General features: G+C 33.2%; 1 protein-coding gene across 1 annotated transcript in view; it reads left to right on the forward strand.

Moving 5' to 3' along the window:
- Window positions 1-26,484, forward strand: part of LOC149067449 (uncharacterized) — a 369,309-nt gene that overhangs the window by 274,362 nt on the left and 68,463 nt on the right. Inside the window, exons 15-33 of the mRNA XM_089252608.1 lie at window positions 2,390-2,763; window positions 2,881-3,102; window positions 3,230-3,376; window positions 5,300-5,525; window positions 5,815-6,063; window positions 7,621-7,756; window positions 9,390-9,593; window positions 10,780-10,940; window positions 11,022-11,258; window positions 11,471-11,634; window positions 12,753-12,878; window positions 15,175-15,255; window positions 15,600-15,734; window positions 15,849-15,965; window positions 20,533-20,715; window positions 20,913-21,122; window positions 23,075-23,347; window positions 23,641-23,746; window positions 23,844-24,051. Of these exons, the coding sequence (XP_089108734.1) occupies window positions 2,390-2,763; window positions 2,881-3,102; window positions 3,230-3,376; window positions 5,300-5,525; window positions 5,815-6,063; window positions 7,621-7,756; window positions 9,390-9,593; window positions 10,780-10,940; window positions 11,022-11,258; window positions 11,471-11,634; window positions 12,753-12,878; window positions 15,175-15,255; window positions 15,600-15,734; window positions 15,849-15,965; window positions 20,533-20,715; window positions 20,913-21,122; window positions 23,075-23,347; window positions 23,641-23,746; window positions 23,844-24,051 (3,559 nt within the window). The remainder of the gene's footprint in view (window positions 1-2,389; window positions 2,764-2,880; window positions 3,103-3,229; window positions 3,377-5,299; window positions 5,526-5,814; window positions 6,064-7,620; window positions 7,757-9,389; window positions 9,594-10,779; window positions 10,941-11,021; window positions 11,259-11,470; window positions 11,635-12,752; window positions 12,879-15,174; window positions 15,256-15,599; window positions 15,735-15,848; window positions 15,966-20,532; window positions 20,716-20,912; window positions 21,123-23,074; window positions 23,348-23,640; window positions 23,747-23,843; window positions 24,052-26,484) is intronic.

Here is a 26,484-nt window from a genome sequence, read left to right on the forward strand (position 1 = left end):
TAACAAGAATTTCTTCAATTACTCACAGTTCTTCTGTGTAAAAACAGTCATAGCAAAAAGTCACAGGAAACCTTCGCAAATATGATATATGAAAACATATTTCAGAAGAGTAATCAAAGAATGTAGGCTATCTTGTATTCAGAAGGACTCCCATCTTCGAATGCTTACAGAGAATAATTTGAGAGACTCTACTTATCCATGCAGTATAGGGAGAAAAAGGGAAATTTTTGTACCAGCTCCATGAATAAGCATCGTTTTTGCTCGGTATGTATGGAGAAATACATTCCGTATGGGGAATACATAAATCATAACACGAGAAATTTTTTTTTATCGTTATCAGAATTTTGGTCTATGCTATCAGTTTTTCTTCCATCAAAAAGTTTTTTCTACGTATTTTGCTGATGTGGTTGAACCAGATTTTCTTTTTGACAAATTCTTGTCAAGAATCTCTTTCCTTGTCGATAATCATTTCCATGCTAAGTTGACAATGCCCTATTCGGACAGTAGTAGCTGCTATAATCCACCTGGAGTTATTTGCAGTAGCTCACCTATAGTGGAGACAAATATAATGTAAAACACACAACATCCCTTTCATTTCAGTTCTTGGTGAGTTTCTTGCAGTAGACTAGATTCACAATTACTCTATTGAAAAATACTTTCTTAGGTAATTTATGGAACGTACGGCATATTAAAAAAATTATCATAATTTGTAAAATCAATTACTAATTCTTGAATTCAATGATTTCATTCAGACTCCCCATAATGACTGAATAATAATAATAAATGAAGGATTCTAGCTTAAAGCAAAAATATCCTGTCTTAGAACAGTATGGAAAAAGAAACTGACAAGATTGAACATTTTGCAACCATTTGTATGGGAAAAGAAAAACTGAAGAGCCCCATTTCTGTACCTCCCGGTCGATTGAACTGGTGGTATGGTCATCGTATTTGCTTTTAGATGTCTTAAGGATATAGTTATCAATCGGTTATGTTGTCAGAAACCCAGAGTCCCGATGTGATCACATTAAGCGGTGTGCACTGAATAAACCTCTGCCCACAGACATTCAGTGACACTGTGGCTTGAAGATAAAACGCTGGATTACTGGATGGGCCGAATTAGCACATGGCCAGATTATTGAGTCTACTGTATTTTACAATCACAATGGCCTCGTGTTCGTGAAAAATTCATTAAAAGAAATATCACAATAACAAAAACATTAAATACTTTTATGTTATTGTACAAATAATAATTTTCTTTGAAAAGAAACAGGCTGTTGAGACTTTTTTTTTTGTCGGCATTTTACAATCAAAGTCAATTTGAAATTCACTTATCAAAATGTACTCACATGAAAAAAATTTTTAAAACTGCTGCAGATGGCAGTATTGCACATAGGCACACATAGTTTCGGGAAAAAAATGTGAATAACATGAGCTATGAGTTGCGAAATTTTCAAAACTGTTGACCTTGATCAATCACAATCGGTGATTGAATAATAAAATCACGTTCCAGAAAACTGAATAATTTTAACTGACAATATCTATAGGAATCACAAAAGCTGGGGAGAAGCGAGCATAATTCCAATTATTCTTCTCTTTTTTGAGGAATCAAGGTTATTAACAAAATTTTGTTGCATTATACTGAAATATCATACCGAATAGTGAAATTTATATGTAAAATAAATTCACTTCTTAAATTAACTTTAAAAAAACCCGCTCATTACATGCAAAACCTCTAATATCCCTTTCAAGTGCAGTTAGGCAAATAATGATAAATAAGAAGAGCATGATGCCGGCACCACCAAAAAAGAACAGAAAAATCTCAAATGTGTGCTGTGATTAGCCAGTTGAAAGATACATTGAACATTGAAGGACTGTACACACCCCGCTTCCCATCTCAGAGCATTCATAATGCTCTTAAGACAGCCAAGTTCGTTCAGACCATTTTTCAAAAACTGCCATAAACCACTACTATTAAACCATATGTGGAACTCTTAATGTTCCTCTACAGCAAGGGTCTTCAACACATGATCTGCAGGCCTTTTCCACCATGGCCCACGTCTCCTGAGACGAACCAGCTTATATACCTTAGGGGGACAGAGGGGGCCATGGTTGGTCTGGAGGTCTGCAGGCCACTTCCACAGACCTCAATAAAATGTCAAATATGACTCACACTGCGTCAGTAATTTTTAATGCGCCTGCTCTTGAGAATCAGCACTTTTCTCTAAGGAAAGTGTTTTTTTTAATTAATAAACATTTTGTTTTTTTTCTTCATGGTTATTCAAGTGGAATCAAACCTTTTCAAATGACCTCTTTCCGTTGACCAAAATTCATTTGATTTCTGTTTTAATTTTATGGCTATCAATTGAAATTTTGAATTTTCATTTTGCAGCTCAGGAACATCCAGCACTGCTCATCATAGTTATGGAGCAGCAAGCACCTATAATGTATCTGTTATCGTAATCTGCGACTGCTCATTGCCACCTGTCGAAGTTTTTCTTAACGAAACCATAGAGGCTGTGGAGCCTATGGAGCAGCTTTACCTGAAAACGCTATCTGGCTTGCATTCTTCACCTCTGCAAAAAATTGATGTAAACGGCTCTGTATCATTTTCAACACCGCCAATCACATTTGAAGTGAGACTTTGGAGAGGGTCTGATGTAGAATTCTTTTTTGATTTTGGTGATGGAGAGATGCATTATCTGAAAGCTGTTCTTGATGCTTGGGCTGTTCCATATAGGTCTGTCGAACATATCTACAGAGCAGGTAATTAAAGTTAATAATCATGTACAAAATTCTGATGATTATTTTGTGATCCAAGAGCATCCAATTCTATGAAATTCTGAAGTAACTGATGTTTTTTCTGTATTACCTGCTTTGTAGAGGGTGTCTATCCAGTTTCGGTGGTCGCAACAAATCCTCTTGGAAACTTGTCTCAAGCTCTCGATCCTTTTTATGTGCAGTTTGCTCCACAAAATTTGAGTCTCGACAAACCATATTACATAATCCTTTGTCGCACCCACTTGAAGATTTCTGCTTCTATAGAACAAGGCACGAATGTATCTTATGAATGGAAGCTGAACAAAGTGCTGCTTAAAAATCGAGGTAGTGTTTTTTTATACCCTTCTATTGATAAGCTATTCTCATATATTTACAAAATATCTGCTTTAAAATGATAATTTACTTCAAGTAAAATACCTATTTTTAACTATAAACTGTCCTTTGTCAACAGATGCCGAGATACTTATCTACTTCAATACAACGGGAGTAAATCTAGTAGAAGTGGAAGCTTTTAATAGAGTCACGGATGAATCACTAGAAGATGATATAAAGAGGCCAAAAATTTCTGCAAAAGTGTATGTTCAAGAGCCTTTAGAAAGTATGGCATAACATTTTTTTAAAAATAAATTTTTATTTCTTTAAGAAAATAAAATACAGTCAAATCCTGATAAGTCGAACATGTAGTGACCGTCAAAAAATTTTCGTTAGTTCGACGTTTTCGAAATTCCGATTTCAGAGTGGGAAAAAGAAAAATATATTATATAAAGATATATGCTTTTTTCGCGCTTTTAACATAGCAATACTAATTTCGCTTGTGACTTTTAGTTTTAGCTACATTGTATGTTGCCAGCATGGGTAACCAAGTTACTCCTTATCAACTCATATGTAACTCAGTGTATCAAAAATTACTTCAGTCTATAACATGTTGTGCATATATTTTTTCCCCTTTCTTTGTATAAGTGAAAGTGAATAAATGTCTTTTTGAAGAAAAAAAAATAACAGCACTGTTTACAAATATCAGTTTAGTAAAAAATGTCAAACTACTGGAGAAGAAAAAATGAGAAAAGATAAGCTATTCTAATTTAGTCGTATTTAATTATTGAATGAGAATATTCAGCAATAAACTAGACGTATATACTGTATTATGGAAACAGGCGCATACATGATACTTGTATAAATGAAATGAATTAGAAATAAAGTGTATGCATGATTATTTTCATGCATACACTTCGTGAGAAAGTCATCCACATTTTGCAATCCCACAGGGTTGGATTTGCTTAATTAATCTACTAAATTCTATTGCTAAATGCTGAATTCTATTAATAAATGCTATTTTTTAAATTTTTCTCATTTTTGAAAACTTTGACTTAAAGGAAGAAAACTTTGAGTTACAGGAAAATTTTAACACTGAAATATGGAAAAAGTTCTGGGGCTGGGTGAAAACTTCAACTTGAACAGATATTCGAGTTGTCAGAGTTTAACTTATCACAAACTGACTGTAGTACTTTTTCTTTAACCTCCTCAGTCTCCAAAAGAAAGCCATCTAGCTAAATGAAATGCTCACAGCTACTCCAAAATTAGTTCTGGGTGTTGTAAATATTTGTCATTAACTCACTGGTTGGCAGAAATTGATTTTAGGCAGGTTTACAATTAAAAATAAATGTAAATGTATAATTTAAAATGACCTCAAGCGCTTTTAGGAGGTTTAATAAAAAGGTGATCCTTCCTCACAAACTTTACATAAAATACCATAAACTTAATTTATTCATCCCTAATTATTAAATTATAAAGTGGTGTCTCACTATTCAACACTAATCTGCTGCCAAACTAATTTCTAATTGCAAAATCATCAAATTGTGAGACTGTTTTCCATGTATGCCTATCCGGCAGTATCATGTATCTGTATGCACAAATCCAGAAGGATTCTATATGAGATTAGAATTTCAAGACTTGATATTGCACTGCACCTTTGTATAGTGAAAGATGAAGGTTTTTTTTCATTAAGTACTAAAAGTGAAATATTGATTCCAAAGCTGTCCTTATGTATCGTATTTGGTGTTTAGATTGTAATAGTGATTCATGTTACACAGTTTTTCCATATTGACCATAATTCTGAGCAGGGTCGTAAGTAGGGAGGGGGTAGGGTAGAAGTGTGTTGGGCCCTGGTGCTGGACCAGGAAGGAAGCTGATTTTACTCATTTTCCACTGAAAATTACTGGGAAGGGGGACACCAAAATGGGTACTAACCCCAAGTGACTGAGTAAATTATCATTTGTAGTTGCCACTCTGATGCTGAGTGCATCAACTGAGAGTAGTTCAAAGAAATTGATGATAGTTCTAAAACACAAAACTTTGTGTCTTGCAATTAAAACTTCAGTACACAGTATTATGAGTACACAGATTATCAGTATTATCAGTACACAGATTAATGAAAATTTTAGTAACTTTCTGCAAATACTATTTTCATATATATGCACTGCATGCTCTAATGTGAATAATATGTAATGGTTTTTCATTGCAGACATCTTTATGTGCCTTAGAACAACTTCTTTGTCAAAAGAGGTTTGTGATAATGAAACTACTCAAGTATTGGATTTTCCAATGGGAACAGAAATTGAGCTTCAAGCACATGTTTTGCCTCTTACTCATTCTGTGCTGCGTTTTGTTTGGAATTTGGGGTCCTCTGATTCCAAGAAGACTAGCTCTTTATCATCGAAGCTGAAACATAAATACAAAGTACCTGGGATGTAAGTAGCCATATATCAGAATTTATTGGAATCATTAATCATTCCCAAAATATAAATTTTTATACTCTCTCAGAATTCCTAGGTTGTTGTAAATCACTTCTATTGCTATCTTAGTTTTAAAAAATCTGTTTAAGGATGAAAGTCAATCAAACTCTCAATTTGAATTGTAAAATAAAAGATGGTAATAAATTATTCTTTATTATGTCATTCTGAGTGAAAAAAATATATGGTTTTCAATTCTACAGTAATTGAATTACTGAACAATTTTTCCCGATTTCTAAATTTTTAGGTTTGTCATAAATGTTACTGCTCAAAATCACATCAGCAACATCTCTTCTGGCACGCTGAAATTATTTATCATCACAAAAGTTAGTAACTTAACAACAATCAGAGTTCAGGGACAAAATATTGTTGGCCAGCAACTGTCATTCAGTGCCTTGTATTCATTTGGTACTAATTTGACTTTTGAATGGAATTTTGGGGATGGAAGTCCTTTGGTGCTTACACATTTGTCAACGGTGAAGCATGCTTTCTCAAGGTAACCTTTTCAAAATCTATCAAAACTTTAGCGACATATAAACAATAGTGTAGCCTTTTCTTTTTTTTTAATTATCAATTGCAGTGCATTGTGAAAAACATGCATGATTTCTGTCGATATTATGATGACAATTTAATTCAATTACTTCAAATAAAAACATGAAATACATGCAGAATTGATTTATCTTCTTTCAGTTGGTAATGCTGTTCATGTTAGTTTTACTGTTCATGACGAAATAAATTTTTTCCAGTATGTCTCAGATGTTAAGTAGCTACAATGCACCTACATCTTTATTTTTTGTTAGCCATCATCATCCTAATATTGAATGAGCTAAACACCCATTCGTTATCTGGTGCCTGCTAGAGGTTTTACGAATTATGGCTTGACAGAGTTTTTAAAATCCTATTCCTTAAATCATAAGGCCACAATCTTACCAGAACAAGAGAGAAGAAATCGAGATCTTATTCCTTCACGAAGAAGGTAATCGCCAAATACCTTCAGTATGAAAAAACAACATAAAAGTGTGTCGCAGTAACTCACTATTGAAATAGTTGCTGCTTTTCTGTATGAGTTAAATGGGTAATAAATTGATTAGTAATTTTAGTTGATTAAATTGATTTATCATTGATGTTGTTATGTGTTCCATCTGTCTTGGAACCCAAAAGCAACAATGGAGTAGGTTGTTTTGCCTGTAGCATTACCATATCAATATAGAAAAACAAGATGAAATATAGTCACACTTTGTTATAAAGTCAAAAAAATACAGAAAATATTTCATACTGAACTAATTTTGCATTAACCAACAAAACAGTGAATTGATTATGTCCAACATGAAAAGTATTTAATTCGTATTAAGCCAAAGTTTTATTGGGCAAAGGAGGTTTGACTATACTTCCATTTTACATTGAGTTTTCTATAAATTTGTATTTTCAAGTTTTTCCCCCCTCTACCGGATATACTTTTTAACAGTAAATTTTCAGACAGCTACAAAAACCAAAATAATCTTTAAAAAAATTCTGTTACTGATGCTATGGGAGGCCTATACTTAATACTATAGGCAGTTGGTAAATTGAAGAATTTCAGTTCAAGCTACAACCGCTGATTTAAAATATTTTTAATTGCATTAATGTTCCCCATTGATCATCATTGATCATCAGTGACACCATTTCACCAAAATTAACTTTACCGGAAATGGATGAGAAAATTTTTTATACATATATATTTTTTGTTTTACAGTGCATATTTTTAGTTTTGGTGGGCCATAAATGCATTTTTATGAAGCATTTTCAAGCAGTTTATAGCATAAAATCCTAGCTCTAGTTATTACTTATCGGGACAGAAAGACATGTAGCAGAAGCAGCAATGAAGAAAAGAATCATTTAGCCAAAAATTAGTTATTCTTTTTGAGATCTTTTCAAAAAGTTACAAGAACATTGATCAAGAGATAACCTTGGAACAACTAATAGAATTTATAGGTCTGTTGCTGCTCTTGAATTTGTATTCATACTTGAAATTATTTTGTTGTTATTTTGATGTGTGAAAAATTATTTTCTCCAGCATAGGGCAATATGAGGTGGCGGTGAATGTGTGGAACAAGTTCAGCCGGTCAAATTTCTCAACCATCATATTCATTTTGGATTACCCCTGCATGAAACCTGAAGTGACATTCCTGGATCAGAGTCATGACATGACTGTAAGTGTAGAAGTGAAAATTACATTCCAAAACTTTTTAAAGTCGGAATAGCAAATATAATGGTCAATGTTATTAAACAAAAAATCCAAAGTTCTCTGCATAAAACAGACAAAATAATTCTGAGAAATTGAAATTTACATATGAAAATGTAATTAATTTGTGCTTGGAACACAGCACTATCCACTTGCTGTTTAGTTATCATTTCATTTAATTATTACAAGTAAAATATTTATATGGTATTAATTTCGCTGAAATGTATTTCATGATAATGTTCCATGGTCATTGTGGTTGATTATCGACCCTTTATGTGAATACATTTCAGAGACATTTGAATAGTAAATGTGCTTATTAAATACCAAAATTGAATAGTTTATCTTATGTGTTGTTACATGTACAGTCGAACTATGTTAATTCTGAGTTTAAGGGAGGAAGCAAAAATTGAGATTTTTCCAAAATTCAAATTATCCAATTCATCAGTATAGAATATCACTATGCACAAAATCAAAAACTCTTAACAATTATAAAAATGTACCTCCAATGTACCCCTATCACTTTCTGTGCCAGTTTTCTCATTGCAACAACTTGCGTTCATATAAAATGTAATATGATCACAAAAACCACAAGTATTCTATTTGTAAATTTGTAATTTCCATTTGTTTTCTTTTGGATGCTCTTAGACATTGCACAGAATCTTCAAGTTTATTTAAAGAATAAAAGATGCTGTTTTTGATCTTCAACAGCCTTATTTTTTCTGACATGTCTAGTTTCTGCAAGTGTTGGAATAGGGACCTCTGTTGTTTTCTTAGATTTGTTTACATCATCTTCAGAAGATGATTTCATTGTGTGACATTATTCACTACTTCTTCACCAAATATCCACATTTGCAAGTCAACAAAAAAATTTTGTTTTCTGGAAGTGAGCAATCATTTTAACCTCGTTTGGACATGGTAAAACATTTTACTAAGCTATATTAGTTATTCTAAAATAAACAAACAATAATGCTAGAGGGACATAAATCTCCATCACATTTCACCATACAATAAACTGTAATTTCAGCACTCCAGCTTTTAAAGGTCACACAAAAACTCTTGTATTTCCCAAAGACAGTAGCATTTGCATCTGCAGGCATTGGCAGATGCTAATGTCATTTGAGGTCTGGCAAAATACCAGCTGCAGCTAGAAGAAAAAAGCCAGTGTGTGTGTGTGAGACTGGTAAAAAAAATTTCTACTTAGAGCCAAAACAAAAAAAAAAATCAGATTTTTGTGATTGTAACCTTTTAATTTAGACTACATGTTCTATTCTGGAAAAGATCAGAATAAAGAATGAAAAAAAGATGACTGAAAGTTAGCCAGGAATTAAATTAGGGGGGGGGGGGAATAGACATTTTGCAAATGATGTATCTGAATCAGACTTTGAATTATACGAAAAAAATTTGAGTTAAATAGGTAATTTCAGCATTTCAAGAGAATTGAATAGAAAACTCTAGGGGAATTCCTAAAATTCAAATTATCTGAAAATTTGAATTAGCCAAGTTTGTCCGTATTATTATTATTCGTATCTTATTACATCACATGCCAAAAAGACTGATAAAATTCATTCTGATTGCATTAGTTACTTTTCTTTCATGTTCAGATTTTTGCTGTGAATGAAGTGATGATGGAGGTAGATATTATCACATCTTGTGAAAATGCTGCTGGTATAGATTACCAATGGAGTATCACAGACATCATATCTGGGAACTTCATCCACATAAATGACGTGGACCGCATGAGCCAGTTCTCTCTTATGCTCCCAAGACTTTCTCTTTTTCCTGGATTTTATAGAGTTCGACTTAAGGTGATTTATTTGACACTTACTTGTATTTCTTGATTGCATAATTCTAATTGAAAATCAATTGCACCTGTACAAACTTTTGTATGTCAACTTATTCATATGGATTTTCACATTTTAATTGGATTAGAGCACAGTTGCCAAAGGGAGTGCAGACTCAGGATGCATTGAATCATTATAATTTATTTATCATCTGTTTCACTAACATGGATAAAAACAATAATAAAACTTCATCAGAGAGTTTTCAAGGAATACATTATAAAATGCTATTTTTAATTTATAAAAATTGCAAAAAAAAAACCCATGATAAAACTAGAATTCTTTCCAGGCTGTAATTATTTCCAAGATCTGTTAGATAACCAGAAATACTATTCAATCGCTTTTGATGTTTAATACAATGGAACCTCTTTGTTAGGGCATCCACTGGACTGAACAGTGATGGACTAAACATTCACTGAACATTTTGTCCTCTAATAGAGAGTGTCCATTGATAGGTAGTAAAATGCAATTGAAAATTAAGGACTGAACGCTCCATGCTTCACATCTCAGAGAGAGAGATCAAAGTATTCCCCAAGGATTGGTGTATCCAAGAAACTTTTGAATAACAAAGGCAACATAACCACCTCTAAAAGGCAACATAAAGATAAAATTATCATCATATAATAATCGTCAATCTAAATTCTCAATGTAAAAATCTGTCTAGTAATAGAGATTAAGTATAATAGAAATAATTTTCATGAAATCAAGTCTAGAATCTAAATTGTCGATATAGAATCTTATTTTTATGTGATCACCAGATTAACTAATTAATTTGCAATTATGATAATAAAATAGTAAATCTCTACAATTAGATCTTAGTCGTTGAGCGCTTGACTTTTCCTTCTACCCGGTAGAGATTGTATATTGTAGGTTCTGCTTGGGCCTTCAAGCATTCATAATGGTATGTAGTCAGTATCTTTATTTCGACATTTGGTGATGAAATACAACAACAAATGTTCATTAGCCCTTTCACTCTCTCTGGGACATATATGTCCCATACAGGTTCTAAAATTGGTAATGAAAGGGTTAAGGGAGGTTGTAAATTATTTTCTGATAATAAAAATGTATTAACCTTTTTGTGATGAACATTACCTCAAGCAAAACACTTCACTATTTTAATGTTATTTTCACTTGGGAATAATGGTAATTACAGGTTCAATTGGTTGGTACCATAGTTTATACCACAGCAGAAACATCTTTGACTATTGTAGACCAGCCAGGAAAAGTTGTACTTAGAGGAGGAATGCTTCGAGAAATTGGACGTGATGATATAGTTCCAGTGTCTGTGCAAATTATTCCTTCAAAGAACACAAGGTTTGAAAATTTACATTGCTATGTATACAATTATGAATGAAAAAAATACAAATTAACTTCAGTTTAATTTCTTATGTCTAGGTCTTTGAAGTTTCTGTGGCACTGTTCATCGTTGACCAACACATACATTCCTTGCTTCCCATACGATAAGCCTTTTGCCTTTGAGAACAATGTTACATACAATTTCCTCTTTCCAGTCAATATGCTGAATGAGAAGATCCATTTAGCAGCCATCAATGTTACTGTTATGGATGCTGATTTTGTGATTGGATCTACCTCACAGTTACTTCAAATCAGCAGTAAACGCCATACTTTGATGTGAGTTTCCAATGGAAGGTTTATATTCATTCAAATAAATTTATTTTAAATGGTATATTATACTTATTTGTAAGATGAAATCACTTTTAGGAAGGAAATACTTTGTAAAAAATGTAGTATGAATTTAATTAAATGGTGATCAATTTTGTAATTATAAAAATTTTTGTGATTTAAGAAGTTTATAAAACGATTATGTTCATTTTATTAATTAGGCTGTCAATTGAGTGTGATGGATGTGAGAGTAATCAGGTGAATCCTGAAGATAGAGTGGCTTTCTTTGTAGAGTGTGGTGATTGTGCCATAGAAAATAAAGATGTTATCTATCACTGGAAGCTCTGGAAAATTCTGGACATGAATGATGGATCATCACCAATGGGTAATTTTCTCTTCTTTTTTTTTTAATACACTGTTTATTGAAAATACTTTTTGAATTTAAGTGTGTGTGACAAAACAAAATTTTGCGACAAAATATGATATTAAATCATGTGTATGACTAATAGCTACAAATCATTATTCCTTGTGGAAAATGAAATTCACATTTTATTGAAGACTGGTCTTTAATCACTTTAAAGACTCTGTCAATAATTCGAGTTAATGTACCAATGGACATATTGTTACTTTCTGAGCTTGAAACTAGCTCAGTCCTTTCAGAAATTCTCGTAACCCTAGGTATGGCTTGGAAAAAAATAGTGATTAGGTGATGGCTAATAATCCCCACATTGAGTCATTTATGCACCAAATTCTCAGTGAGAAATATGAAATACTTCGCTATAAATTGCATGTGCTGTTCTAATAAAAATATTGAATGATTAAACATCGAAATCAATTGCTCGGGAGTCTCATATTTGTGATTCAAACTCGTTTGCTAGAAAAAACTTTATTGCATTTAAAATTTGTTTATAACTTTCCACAAAAATGTCGTGAAATTTAACCAGTGATGCTGAATTATAAATTGGGAATTTGGTGGTGGTGGTCATAATCGCTCAAAGAAAGTCCATTATTCACTTTATTTTTTTGTGAATTTCAGTGTTTCCTTGTCAGTATGGGACTGTTTCAGTCTTTCAGGTATTTATTTAACTTTTTTTTATTTACTTAGTTCTATCCAGTTCCTTTATGTTTCAAGTAATTTAAAAGAAAGTTATCATAACATTTTATAATGTGGAATAAAGGAACTCTATGACTTTTTAGAATGAGAATCACATGAAAGCATCTTAAGTTTTGGGGATGAACAAAGAAAAGAAAATATGTTTTGAATTATTTGGTCTTAAATACCACAAAACCTGAAAAAAGATTTCTTGAAGCTCATTCAAATTATTCTGGGAATTCATTCACAAACTTTTTGCTTTAATCACACTACACCATTGATTTGTAATTTGATGTTTAAAAATGTAGTTGAATGATCAAAGTGTTTATAAAGGAAAGTTTGAGAATCTCATTTGATTTATATGAACAATTCACACCTACAAATTCATTCAATAACCCTTTCCTCTTTAGGAAGATACAAGTGTTTTCAAGCAGATGGTTCTACATTCTTCATTATGGCGGATAATTCAACTTCAGTTTCCAGTACTCTTTCATCAGTACAAGACAATAATATAACATTTGGACCATCAGTATCTGGTTGGTATTTCTCATAAATAAATCTATTTTTGTTAAACACAATTACTATACTGGAATCAATTTAGATTATGTAAATATTTTATGATTTATTATTACTTTAGTTGAATAGCCATGTCAGCACAGAATATAAACTTGAAGCCTTTCAATTTAAAACTTTTCCTGTGGATGCTTTAAGATTTTGCAGCACAAAGGCACGTTATCTTTAGATAAAACTTGAAAATTTCTAAATAAAGAGGTGCTTATATAGAACATACACTACTGAACAACAAATTTTTGAAAAAATTCTGAATCTGAAACAAAAATAATCATTTCTTATGCTATTCAGTGTGCTGAGCATAAATTTGACCATAAAAGCTGGATCTGGGCTTTCACTGAAATTGTACATTTAATACACATATGATAACACAATATATACAATACATTGAAACACAATATATACAATACATTGAAACACAATATATACAATACATTGAAACACAATATATACAATACATTGAAACACAATATATACAATACATTGAAACACAATATATACAATACATTGAAACACAATATATACAATACATTGAAACACAATATATACAATACATTGAAACACAATATATACAATACATTGAAACACAATATATACAATACATTGAAACACAATATATACAATACATTGAAACACAATATATACAATACATTGAAACACAATATATACAATACATTGAAACACAATATATACAATACATTGAAACACAACATAAGTATATAGAAGAAAAAAAAATATATAGCAATTTCACTAATATATGAAGGCACAACATTAATATATACAGAAACATAACAAATACAAAAAAATGCATTGCAGCACAATAGTTTATCTAGTGGTGTCTGACACATACTTCTTTTTTGCATTGCATTTGCATTGAACATAAGGAACATCTCTTACAAATGTGTAACAATAGTCAGCTACATTGAGATTGATCAGTTTCCTTAATCGTTGTGTTATGCTCTTTACCACTTCTTCACCATATGATATTGCTTGTAAAGCATTTTTCATCTATTAATAAGGTAATATCTCAAAAATAAAAGCCAATGAAACTTTTTATAGGTGATATTTGTGTTCAGCAGGTCAACAATATTTGGAATTGCATATTTTCATGTTAGACCCAGTTTCATTGTTGTCCAGTGATACTGCTTGTAAAGCACATTTTTTAACATTTAACATCTCTAAAATGAGGGCCAATAAGACTTTTCATGGTGATATTCATGTTCAGCCAGCCAGAAGCATTCAGAATTGTATATTATTCTTAGATGTGATTTCGTTGTTCCCAGTATACTCGTACATATATCAAAAAATAAAACTTAAAATTCAAATGGCTAGAACAGTAAGAATTTCAAAACAGAATGACTTCTTTTTATAAAGTCTAATCATCCACACCTTTCATATGCTGTTTAAGGATTACCTCTTCATTGAAGTTCATATGATTTTGAAAGAGGATATCAAGGAATTAATACATTTGTGCCTAAATGGTTCTTTTCTCCACCATTACTCTTTTCATGGCCTTTGGTCCTGGGAAGTAATAGCAATAATAATACAAAACTGCCTCATCAGCTTTCATTATAACTTAATAAATGTTACAAAAAACATAGTAGGGCATATTTATGAGTATCGTGTTGCTGGGATTAAATAAAACTGACTAATAGCACTATGATGATAATTTTTGCTTTAGAGGATTCATAAAATGACAACTTCATGTTTTATTTTGCTTTTCACCAGAGACATTTTTCTGATTCTAATTTGTGTAGACACAAATAGTACAGTGGAACCTCTCGATGAGCTGAGCATGTCGACTTGAGCGGATGTCAAATTTGCAAGGTTTCATTTGATCTCTCCCTCCCAATTTTTAAACATAATTTATGCCATATACATGCACTAAAACATAGTTGAATAGTTGAAGAATTCCATTTCATCATCTTTAAATTAATAAAAAAAAATATCTGCAATTTTCAATGAAAAAGTTTCTAGATAATCTCAAATCATGGTGAAAAGAAAAGTGTATCTAAATATTGGTTATTTGTGAATGAGTAGAGCTGTTGCCAGCAGTTTTCAAAAATTTTCATATTTAAGACTTAAAAATTTTGATCTTGAAAGCTTTATTTTCTATCTTATTCAACCATCTCTCACCAAAAGTGACGGCAACCATGAGAATAATAATTGTCCAGTTACCCGCATGTGACTCATCTAGGTTTTACTGTACTAATGTTATTTATTTTTATACAATTTTTGCTTCATAGTATTGTATTGAATTAGGTACAAATCATTCTGAATATGCTGATCTTCCTCCTTTCCCAAAGCTGCCTGGAATTTTGGATGAAGATAACATCACTGAAGGTAATGTTTTTTGCTTGTAAAAGGATTCTTTTACTTATGCTTTTTGTGGTTGATCAATGAACATGTCTATATATAGAGAATAGGAGGTTTAAATAGACAGTTTATTATACATATAAGCACAAGCTCATCGTGGAGCTTACAAGCATGATGGATTCCAGTTGATACAACAGAAGAACTGGCTAGATCGAGAAAAATACCATAGATAAGAATATGATAGTAGTGCCATCTAGTTAGCGATACAGAGAAATAAAATAATATAATACAGAACACTGAAACAGTGGTTACACCTGAATTATGTTGATGGTCTTAACTTTTCACTGTTTTCTTTATTTCATTGAATTCAGCATTTGAATCAAAACATTCAAGGCAATCACTTCGTAAAAGAAGAGACAAAGAACGCAGAAGAATGTCTTCTCTGCATGGATCAGCTTTGGTCGAAGAAGACACAGATGATTATAACATCAGTTCTGTTGATGATGGTATGAAGATTTCTTTTTTAAATAATTGTATTCGTATATAAAAAGTTAATTTTCACGATGCATCAAGCCAGTCAAATGAATATTTGCTTTGAAATATTCAAAATGTCTTTTCAGACATGATCTATGAAGATTTTATGCAACCATCATCACCATCTTTCAAATATTCATTGTTTGATGCTGATTATGAGGGAATGCCTGGGGAAGCAGGAAGTGCAGCAGCTCGAGATCAAAGTAAGTCAAGTATGAAATGCGGAAAATTTTATTCATAATTATATGTTTTAAAGTAGTCTCCTTCCCACCATATATAGAATTAAAGGTTATTCTAATTAAAGAAAATTAAAACCAAATATTTCTAGTCATTCAGTATAATTATTATAGAGCTGAACTTGTCGACAATTATTGTAGAAAAGTGGTATTATTTGTCCAACTCTGTTCATCCTGCCTTGAATAGGACTTGATAATAGTGTTAAAAATCATGTTAGTGACAGATATTGTACAATTAATGTATGTATTAATAATGAACAATTCCATGTTTCAACAATGTGAAACAAAACCGCTGTGGTGACCGCTGTGGTGACCGCTGTGGTGGTCGAGTGGTTATAGTGCCGGACTCGTGATGCGAGGATCCGCGTTCGAACCCCACAGTGGTGGTCGGCTGAAGTTGGTTTTCTGTGGTTCCCAACTTCAAGGCGCAAATGCGAGCCGATCTCCCCGTTAAAAAGTCTCGCCACAGAGAGCAACAGTCCTACAACGGTAAATCATTCAACCATAACACTTCACTCATAGTTAGTAAAACTGGGGGCAGATGACAGCACTACACATAACAAGCATTACACAGAAACAAACTTTACGTCAGGTTGCACCACACGTACACGCACATTCCCGCATGTACCGATTCGTTGGGGTGTTCCGCGGGGGGGGGGGGTGCATGTGTGGTGTAGCAGTAGTAGGTAGGGGCTCGGGGATCCATGATGTTCTTAAGTCAGCCACCTCGTTGGGCAATTTGCCTGTTGTGGCGTTGTATTTGTATTTGTATTTATTTGTAAAAATTTTTCATCCTTACCATTTCCGCAACTTTTATTTCTTGCACTGGGAAACATTGATGATGAAAAAAACAATATATTGTAAAATGTTCCATATTTGGAACCTCACACATTCATGCATTCAAAAATATATATAAGCAGAAAATCTATATCTGTGGTCAGCTGCCATAGAAATAAAGCAAATAATTTGTGAGCTAATTTTGTTATATTAGGTGGAGGACGAAGTTCTTACCAGAAATTTATTGTTTGGCAAAAAGGATTTTAAAAAAAAAACAGAGAAATATTTTCTCAGAAATAATCTCCATTGTTATCTACAGCATTCCACCATCTTTGTTTCAATTTTTGTAAAGTTTGTTCAAAAAATCGTGAGTTTTTGAGTTGAGAAAACTGCTGACCTCCTTTTTAGCCTTTTCAAAAGTGTCCAGTTTACTCTTGTTCAAGTGAATCTGTAAAGGCAGGAATAAGTAGTAGTCCATGGGAGCAAGGTTGGGAGAGTATGGAGTGTGGTCCAGAAGTTCTCAACCCAATTCTAAAATCTTTGTTAGTCTTCATGGCTTTTGCGGTGTGAGGCCTAACATTATTTTTGAGGTAAAGAACACACACACAACCTTGTGGTTCACGAACGATGCCCTTTTCTGTTTCAAACTTTCATGAACATGGTCCAAATAGCCTCAATACAATTAAGCATTAATTGCCTGTACACTGGGAAGAAAGTCATGTAAGATTTTTCCACAGTGATCCTACAGACGGGTCTGGCAACCTTTTCCACCCTCACACCGTGCAAACTCCAGCTGGATTGTCAAGGGGAATGTCTATAGTAGACTCGCTTCTCATCACAGGTGACTTAACACTAGAACCGCGGAGTGGGTCACTTTGACCCAAATCAAACTTTGTTTTCATTTATCTTGAAAACTTACTCGCAGATGTTAAACAAATTTCGTGACTTTTCATGATATCGTACGAATAATAATTTACTGAAAATTTTATTATCTTTACATAATGTGTTCCAGAGCTATAAGCACTTATACCTAGAACCGTGGTTTGGGTCATTTTGACCCAACATACTATTCTATAGGAAAAAAGGGGTGTAGAATTTTCTTGGAAGTGGTTACCTTTTCTAAAAAGTATTTGTAAATGAAGATAGTGAAGAATAAAGGCCTTTCAAGGTCAATTCATTATCAGAGCAGATTATCTTTTTTTCAGTGAAGGAAGGGCAAGTAGAGTTAAATATTTTTTTTCCTTTGTAAACTTGAATACCTGGAATTCTGACGGGACTCAGTAATGATTTTGGGAGAGTAAAAGCTCAACTCTCAACAAAAAGCGTGTAGTTGAAATTTCTGTTGGCAAACGATGTCATAGAAAAATAATCAAATTCTGGCTTGCACCAAATACATTTCACACGGATTTCCAAACCTTGGGAAGTATCAGCGTCCAACGAATCTCTCTCTCTCTCTTTCACATCACATAGTGATGCAACTGATCAAGCCATTTGAGAGCAAGGACAGAAATGCCTCAGCCGACACTTTTTTCACTACACTGAAGCTGGCTCAAATGCTAAAAGCCAAAAAATACGAGCTTAGTAAAGACGATGATACAAAATTGAAGAGCAATATTATCTGACGCAATAAAAATAGTGAAACTACAGTTGTATAGAACAATGATGCCACAATGACAATTAATCAAGGAAAGAATGATATAAGTTTTTCATTACTCTGCACGCTTCATCTGGCAGTTGATATTGGCAGTAGTAGCCCCAAAAAGCTTCCACATACACAGAAACTATTTCATACTACAATTCAACAAATTGTAACGATCGTAGTTGTAGCGATCAAATGCCCACAAAATATTCGGTGAAGGTGGCATCATTGATGTTTTCTTTACAACATCCTGGATCTCACTATAAAAATAATTCTTGGATTTTGTATAGAGCAGTAGAGAAAGCCAGACCTATTTTTCGACAGCAGTTCCTCTAAAATCTTATTGAAGAGCTGCGTTCATCATACGTGTTGCCCTTGCGCAAAAGGAAACGTTCGTGCGCTCTTGATCGTGTAACTGTTAGTGAGCCATCAAAACAATAATAGTAATAAATAAAAATAAAAACGATCTGATGTCAGGTAACATAAAAATGGGGAAACAAAACTGTTAATTTTTGCATGGGATGTGCAACGTTAACATGCGATGAATGTGCAAGAATAATGAAAAAAAAAATTTGCTCACCTGCTCATCATAAATTCATGAATTCCACTTATCAGTTAGAAATCAATAGTTATTTGACAATCATATTATAGACTTTCTCATACTTAATTTTACATACTTATTTTACATCTTTGTCATATTATGGGATTACTGAAAAGTGTTTTTGGAGTGAAGAGAGTAAATAACGTATACTAAATCTTATTTTTACTGAACTTCATCATTTTTTAGCTAATTTTGATGCCCATTTTATGTTCATAAACAAATATAATTGTCCATTATGAATATGCAATTAAACAACATTGAATAAGAGTAGAGGCAAAAACCCAGAAACTATGAAATACCGTTTTTTCACAGTTTGGGTCAATTTGACCCAGTCCACAGTTCTAGGTATACCGAAAGTGCCGTGGTTCTAGCGTTAATGAATGAATGCCAAAACTTTGCCACTAGACTTATCCTGTTGCTGAGATATCTTCCAGCCCAGCTTCGAGTCCAGAATACTATTTGAGTCAAAAAATAAAAAAAATTACAAACATACAAAAATTTTGACAACATATTTTCCCAGACAATTGGGCACTGTCGAGATTAAAAATTTCGTGGTGATAACAGACTAGATGGGGTTGAGATTTGGAGAAAAATTCTAGGGTTTCGTTAAGAAGGATGAATGTACATATATTAGAATGAAGGTATATTATTTTAGAAGCAATTGGAGGGGGGCCCATGCCACTTTATGTGTTATCTTACACTTGTCATATTATATATATAGGATGCAACAAACAAAACAAGCATCTTACTGTATAATATAAAATACCCATCGGAGCGAGTTCGCTTAACACCCTGTTGGTGAGCAAATGGGTTATCACAGGTGACTAAAAATGAATTGTGTTCCCTTGTCCATCATAGAGTCCATTGCAAACAACTAACAAAATTTTGCATACTACTAGAACACACGTTAACATTTTCAAAACGATTGTGGTTATGCAAATTAGACTGTAAAAATGACTACTGCAGTCACCTATCATTCCGGTAAGAACTCTGTTCCCCATTTTATATTTATGTGAAGTTGCATTAATAAAGTAAAAGCAAATTTCTTCAATCCTTTAGTACTTTAGTCCTTTATTTTAGCTTCAACATCCCTTCTTTACTCTTCCAGCTCTACAGAGATATTCACTCATATCCATTTTTTTTCTTTTACTGAAAATGGTTCAATCCCATGTATTTTGAATATGAAAGGCTCTACTGTATGTTTAAGCTGCACTCTGTTGGTCGATATGACTGAGCAATTTTAATAGAGTATTTGATTAGTTTTCGGTCTTATGCTATTATTGCAAAGCAACACCTTTGCAACTGTTATAAATATTTTCTTCAAATTTATGATTCTTGTGAAAACTAAGCCATTGATTCTATGTCATAATTCTCTTTCTTCTGATATTTTTAGTTATGTTGGTATTGGTGAAGTGAATTAAAAAATTGTTACCATACAATGATATAATTTGACCCTTTTTTCAGGAATTGATATGATTGCTTTGGTTTTTAATTTTGCATATTTATTCTTCCTAAAGGCTTATTGAAGTCAGATGCTGGTATACTTCCTGAAGATCGCTCTTCCTTTCTTTCTGGAGCACACATAACCCAAGTCCATCGCCATACAACAGTGCCACCTTATGCTATACTGCCTGAAGATCGTGAAATCATGGAAGGAATTGGAAAAGAGAGAACGAAAATCATTGATAACAACTTTCTTGGTAAGCATTCAATCATGACTATAAAACTCAGCAGAAAAGTAGAAATTGTTCTATACCTATGTGATGGTCTATATATTTTATTACAGTTTATATTTCTTGTGTTGTTTTGAGCTGAAAAATGTGCATTAGAGGGAAAAAAACTAAATTTTCAAAAATTCTACCTCATAATTTCTGGATTTTTTTTATTGCTATCATAGAAGAGGACGATGCTGGAAGAGTAGGTGATCCAGTGAGAGACAGCAGATTGAAACCAACAGTACCTCATCTGGTGAAGCGACCACGACTACTTGTAAATATTGATTATGATGCTACTACTACCGGATCAAATAAGAAGCAGTTGGTTATAAAACCAGGAGTTCTGCTGAGTGGCTCTACTTACATTATTGAAGTTTCTGCAGTATCAGTTGGTAGGTTTACATGTTTCTTGTTCACTAGAAAAATGCATAAAATCATTCCATTTGATATGATTTGAAATTTAGATGGAAAATACAGTATATTAAAATACTTATTATTTATATTATGCAACTTTTTTTAAATAAAATTTCAACAGAGAGGCAATTTGACAGGATATGCGATTACAGTATTTTCTTGCACATAATCTGCAGATTCAAATTACACTAATTTGAGAAAAAAAATGTCATATAATCTGTAGCAGTGTATAATCCACATATGCAAACTTCATTCACCGGTAATGAAATCTTAAGGAGAATGAAAGGAGTTAATTGTCATATAATGCGCAGTGGTATATAATCTGCACTAATTAATTCAGATGGTTTTTTTTTTGGTCATACAATAAATATATTATACACAAGAAAATACACATTATTTTTCAAAAAATTAGAATGCCCTAGAAATTTACGAGAGCAGTTCATGAATTGCTTTCCTATGTCAATTGCTGCAGCATCCATATAGCTTCTTAGATATAGTTAAAATCTTGATGATAAATGAAATTTCCATTGCCATATGAATAAACTTCTGGAATCAAAAAATGGAGAGCTGATGTGCACCTCCATTGAGTGAAGTCCTTTCATTCATTGGTCTTTATTTTTTGGTCCCAGCACCTAAAGACAGGAGTTCTCAAACTTTTTTCAACCATGGTGCCCCTTTTCCCTATTCAATGCTTATCCGCAGGCTCCCCAGATGTGTTTAACAAAGAATCACTTCGAAAAATCTTTGTCAGGGATGGTGCAGAGCAGTGACTCTGACAAAGGTTTGATTTATCAAGACATAACTTGATTCAGTTATGCCTTTGTAATCCCAAAATCAGGCACAGGCATCGATCAATTGTGAGTTTTTCAGTGAGCACCACATTGCTCGAAACCAAGAAGTTGAAGATACCTGATCTGGAACTGTTGTTCTTGGGCTCAGCCATGAATCACCTCAATGGCAATAGACTTGAGTCGTGAGCTCTTAGCAGATAAGATTAACTTTTTGCTGTCCAGAGGTATTTTTCGATATTTATTGGAACTTCATAATTTGTCCTTTCTAGCGGTCTCCTACAATCACAATTGTAAGAAGCCCATTCCCCTTTGTGTAAGTCTCTTTAGTAAACATACCTACACATTTTTCGCATCTTACAACAATTAGTATATAGTTTGTTTGCACAGATTATACAGAATAATGATAAATGCATTGCACAGTAAATGTAATTTAAGTAAAGTAAGAAGTTTTCAGCTTTAAAGTAGAAATTTTTGTTAAACTGATTATTGTATCATTAAGTAACAACATTTAATATTTGATTGTGTTTGTATTTACCTACTTTGAAACCTTGTGTTTATTTTAAAATTTATTAACATTTGAAGTTTAATTAAAGAAAAAATAAATTAATAGTACTTAATCAATGACATAAAAAAATGTGCATCAATATTTCTACAATATGTGCATGCTTTGTGATTTTCGGAAAATTATTGTACATTCACTGCTTTGCAGCTTGACAACTATAGCCTGTAGAAAAAAGTCATAAATACAAAAGCTGTAACAAATATTTAATCTTCTACTATTATAATTAAATTTTTTACTCTCCAGTGTGTGTGTACATAGGAACAGAGATATTGAACAAAAGCTAAAAAATTTCAAAAATGTTGATGTTTTTTCAATATAACTCTCCTTGCACAGGGCTTTTGTTTCTGTAAACTTGATTTTTTTTTATGCGTGGCTTTGATCCCTACAATATATCCAAAAATCAGAAATACTCAACCTTTTGCAAGGAAGCCTATTTTTCTTTGGCACACATTTTATGTTGACTGGGCTAAAATTTTAAAGCAACAGCAGATAAACAAGTTTTTATTTTCTTTGTATCAAATGCACTGAAACTGAAAGATATGAATATAATAAGGGTGTTGCATATATGTGTCTGTAGGGCATAAACATCTTGAAGGAAAAGCCTTGGAGTATGTGAAAGTCAGATCTGGTCCTGTGGGAGGAAGATGCACCATTATGCCTACTTCCGGCTGCAGTTTGAATTCCACATTTGCACTGCACTGCTTTGAGTGGAGAAGCAACAATATGCCTCTGTATTATCACATAACTTACAAGCTGAAGCCAGATGGAGAGAAACATATAATTGAGTATGGACTTGGCAGAACAGTGAAATTTATTCTTCCTGCTGGATATGCTGAATTAAATCATAGCGGTGAGTGAATTTTCAAGTCCTTCAGCATGTTAATTTAAATTATGTATCCATATTTGTGAGATAGAGTGTAGAAGTTTGCTCATGGGTAGATTTAAGATTAATTTTTATGCCATAAATTTGTGTGGCTATTTGTTTATTGAATAACAAATTGTCTTGGTTTAAAAACAAACAGTTTTAAGGAACTACTTTTCTAAAATGAAAGTTAATCAAATGTGCAATAAACGTATTGCTTATTATTGAGAAAATCACATATTTCCAGTATAAATCTCTGTCTTTATTTTTTTCACAAATAGTATACTTAGATGTCATCGTTCAAGACCGTTTAGGTGCCATAACTCAAGTTTGCTCTTTGATATGCAAAGTCAAACCCATGTCTTCTGTTAACCTTGATTATTACTTGTAAGTTTGATTCAATGATGTGTCATTATCAAATTGCTACAACTTGCATTTTTTGATGAATTATTATTTTTTACATTTTGTTCTTCATTTATTCCAGTCATAATGAGCTGTTGAATCCAAAGTCTGTGATAAAGAAACTCCTCAAAGAAAAACAGACTCAAGCTGTGATGCACTATTTGCATGTTTGGGCCACAACCTTGAACATAAATCCTGTAAATCAACTAGAACCTGAAGGTCTTATATTCAGAAAATCACTGCGTCAGAAAATGCTTCAAATCATGAGAGATCTGCAGCTTTACAGCAAAGTGAGCATTTCTTCATATATAAGTTTTCATCTATTTTAATTTGGATTTTTTACAGAATAGCAGTTGAGTTCTTGGAATAATGTCTAGCCAGGTTTCAAATTTGTTGCATAATTGATAAATCTAGATAACGTATGCATAACTTTTGAAGTTAATTTGAAGTGATTTTTGTGTCTATTTTTTGCATGATGAAATGTTGCTATAGGAAAGTAATTGCCTGATTGTCTCTCATGCTTCAATTAGCTCTTGCAGATGCATATGAGACTAGTGCCTATCCATCCTCCTGTATATTGCATAATTTCTAACATTTCTGTTTTTTTTAAAGAAATTTTGCAAACCCTTATAGGCCCCACATACCTGGGTCGGGAGGTACATCATATGTTGAGAACCACAGGTATGGTATAGTGTGTTGAAATTATGTGAGTTAGCTGGAGTCGGAGAAAGTCTAAATAACTTGAATTATATTTCATCTCACAAAGAGATATTGAAAAACGTGTAATGCCTAAGAAGAAAAAACAAAAAACTCAAAAAATAGAATAGAATGCTTGGTCTCATTTTTCAAAAAGGTCTCTTCGCGTTCTCCTAAAGTCATTTTTCCGCTTTTCCGTGGCTTAGTCCTGGACTGGAATATGCTGCAAGATTTTGGAGACCATACCTACAGAAGGGCATAGACATGGTTAAAGGGGTGCAGACAAGGGCTACGTGTGTCTTTATTGGCACACAAGGCTTGAGTTATGCAAACACCAAACATGGTCCCCGCTCTGTCCCTTGTGGGATATAAGCAGGCTACCTTGCGGCTGGGCTGTGCTGGAAAAAAGAAAAAGCCTTGCTAGCCACCAAGACCACGGGCTGACCCCCGACCCACACAAAGGACTACAAACACTAACACCAAACTAGCGGCAGGCATCCCCGGCCCGTAAGCCACAAGACCCAACCCCACCGGGGCCCCCATTGCCTCCGACTCACGGCAATCACACCCCAAAAGTCCCCGGAAACCCCCACCAAGGAGCCTGGGTAGATCGCCCGCAAGAGGCCAATGAAAACATCCCGAGCCATCCGCCTTCATCATCGTACTCTGTCTCCAACCATCAGCCAATCTGCAACACCAACTTCTCTCATCTTGTCTTCTGTTGGAAGGGTTTTTTTCATAGGTCCGAATCTGAAAATAGAACATGAAAAACAGGATACATGTACAAATTCAGGTCCAATGAACTATAAATATGTGAGTGGGAATTATCGATATTGATCAATTGCTGGTATTAATAATATCACAAGACTGAAGGAGCCAGGGGGACTTTTCATAGCGAGCTAGAGGCATATTTAGATATGGGTATTATAGGCCTAATGATGAGATCAAGTCCGGAGAAATTACAAAGGTCACTTGAACATACAAAGTTCAGTTGCACACTAGTGGATTCACAGGTGGTATACATTCGAAGGGCTTGAGTTATGAAGAGAGACTTCATTTTTTGAATATGTTTACATTGGATGAACGCAGGTGTCAGGAGGATATGATCGAAGTGTTCACAATTCTCAATGGGATAGATAGGATGGACCATGAGTTATTATTACACCATCAATCGACTGCTTTTACAAGGGGACATCAGTATCGATTGGTAAGGGACAATACGAGGTTATGGTGTTACAGGGAATTTTTCTCTAATAGGGTTGTTAATAAATGGAATAGCTTACCCCCAGAGGTGGTAAATTGTAACACAATTGACACGTTTAAAAAGAAATACGATAAACATGTTGGGGTAAATCGAAAAGTTATCCCTATTTAGAATAAGACAACCATAAGTATTCTTATGGGCATTGTATAATATTTCATCATGTGTATATATTGTTTAATTGCATTTTTAATTGGGTTGCTATATTTTTGAAATATATGACATCCATATTTATTATGGGCATCTTTTTTTCAGCCACGTCATTGATTATTTTGCTTGTTGTGGCATTGTATTTGTATTTGTATATTTAGCAAGAACTGAGTTGCCAACTGAATGTAAAACAATGAAACATTCACAAGACTGTCATCCATGACTGTGTCACATGGAATCATTTCAAATAAGATTTCTTTCAACATGGTGTGCTATAAAATATTGTGATTATTTTTGTAAAGGATATCATGTGCCAAACATCACACAATGGGGCACACATGGTGCTCCATTGTGTGATTCTTAATATTTTGGATTAAAGCATGTTACAGTTTGTTTGGAGGTTGAATAGTCTGAAAATATATAAATAGTAGTTTCTTATATCAGATTGAAGTTTAAGCTCAATTTTCATGCATTAATTTCCTGGAAAATAGTGCTATCCCAAAATTACCTCTGTGCATGCAACTCTTGAGAGACTGTGCTTTCATTTTGCATGGTAAACACGTACACAAAAAAAAAAAAAAATTATGTTGAATTAAACATGGATAAGATAGAAACG

This window comes from Pholcus phalangioides, unplaced genomic scaffold (assembly GCF_987345545.1).
Source record: "Pholcus phalangioides strain wild (caught in Gottingen) unplaced genomic scaffold, Ppha-v1.0 ptg000030l_1, whole genome shotgun sequence".
Taxonomy (NCBI): domain Eukaryota; kingdom Metazoa; phylum Arthropoda; class Arachnida; order Araneae; family Pholcidae; genus Pholcus; species Pholcus phalangioides.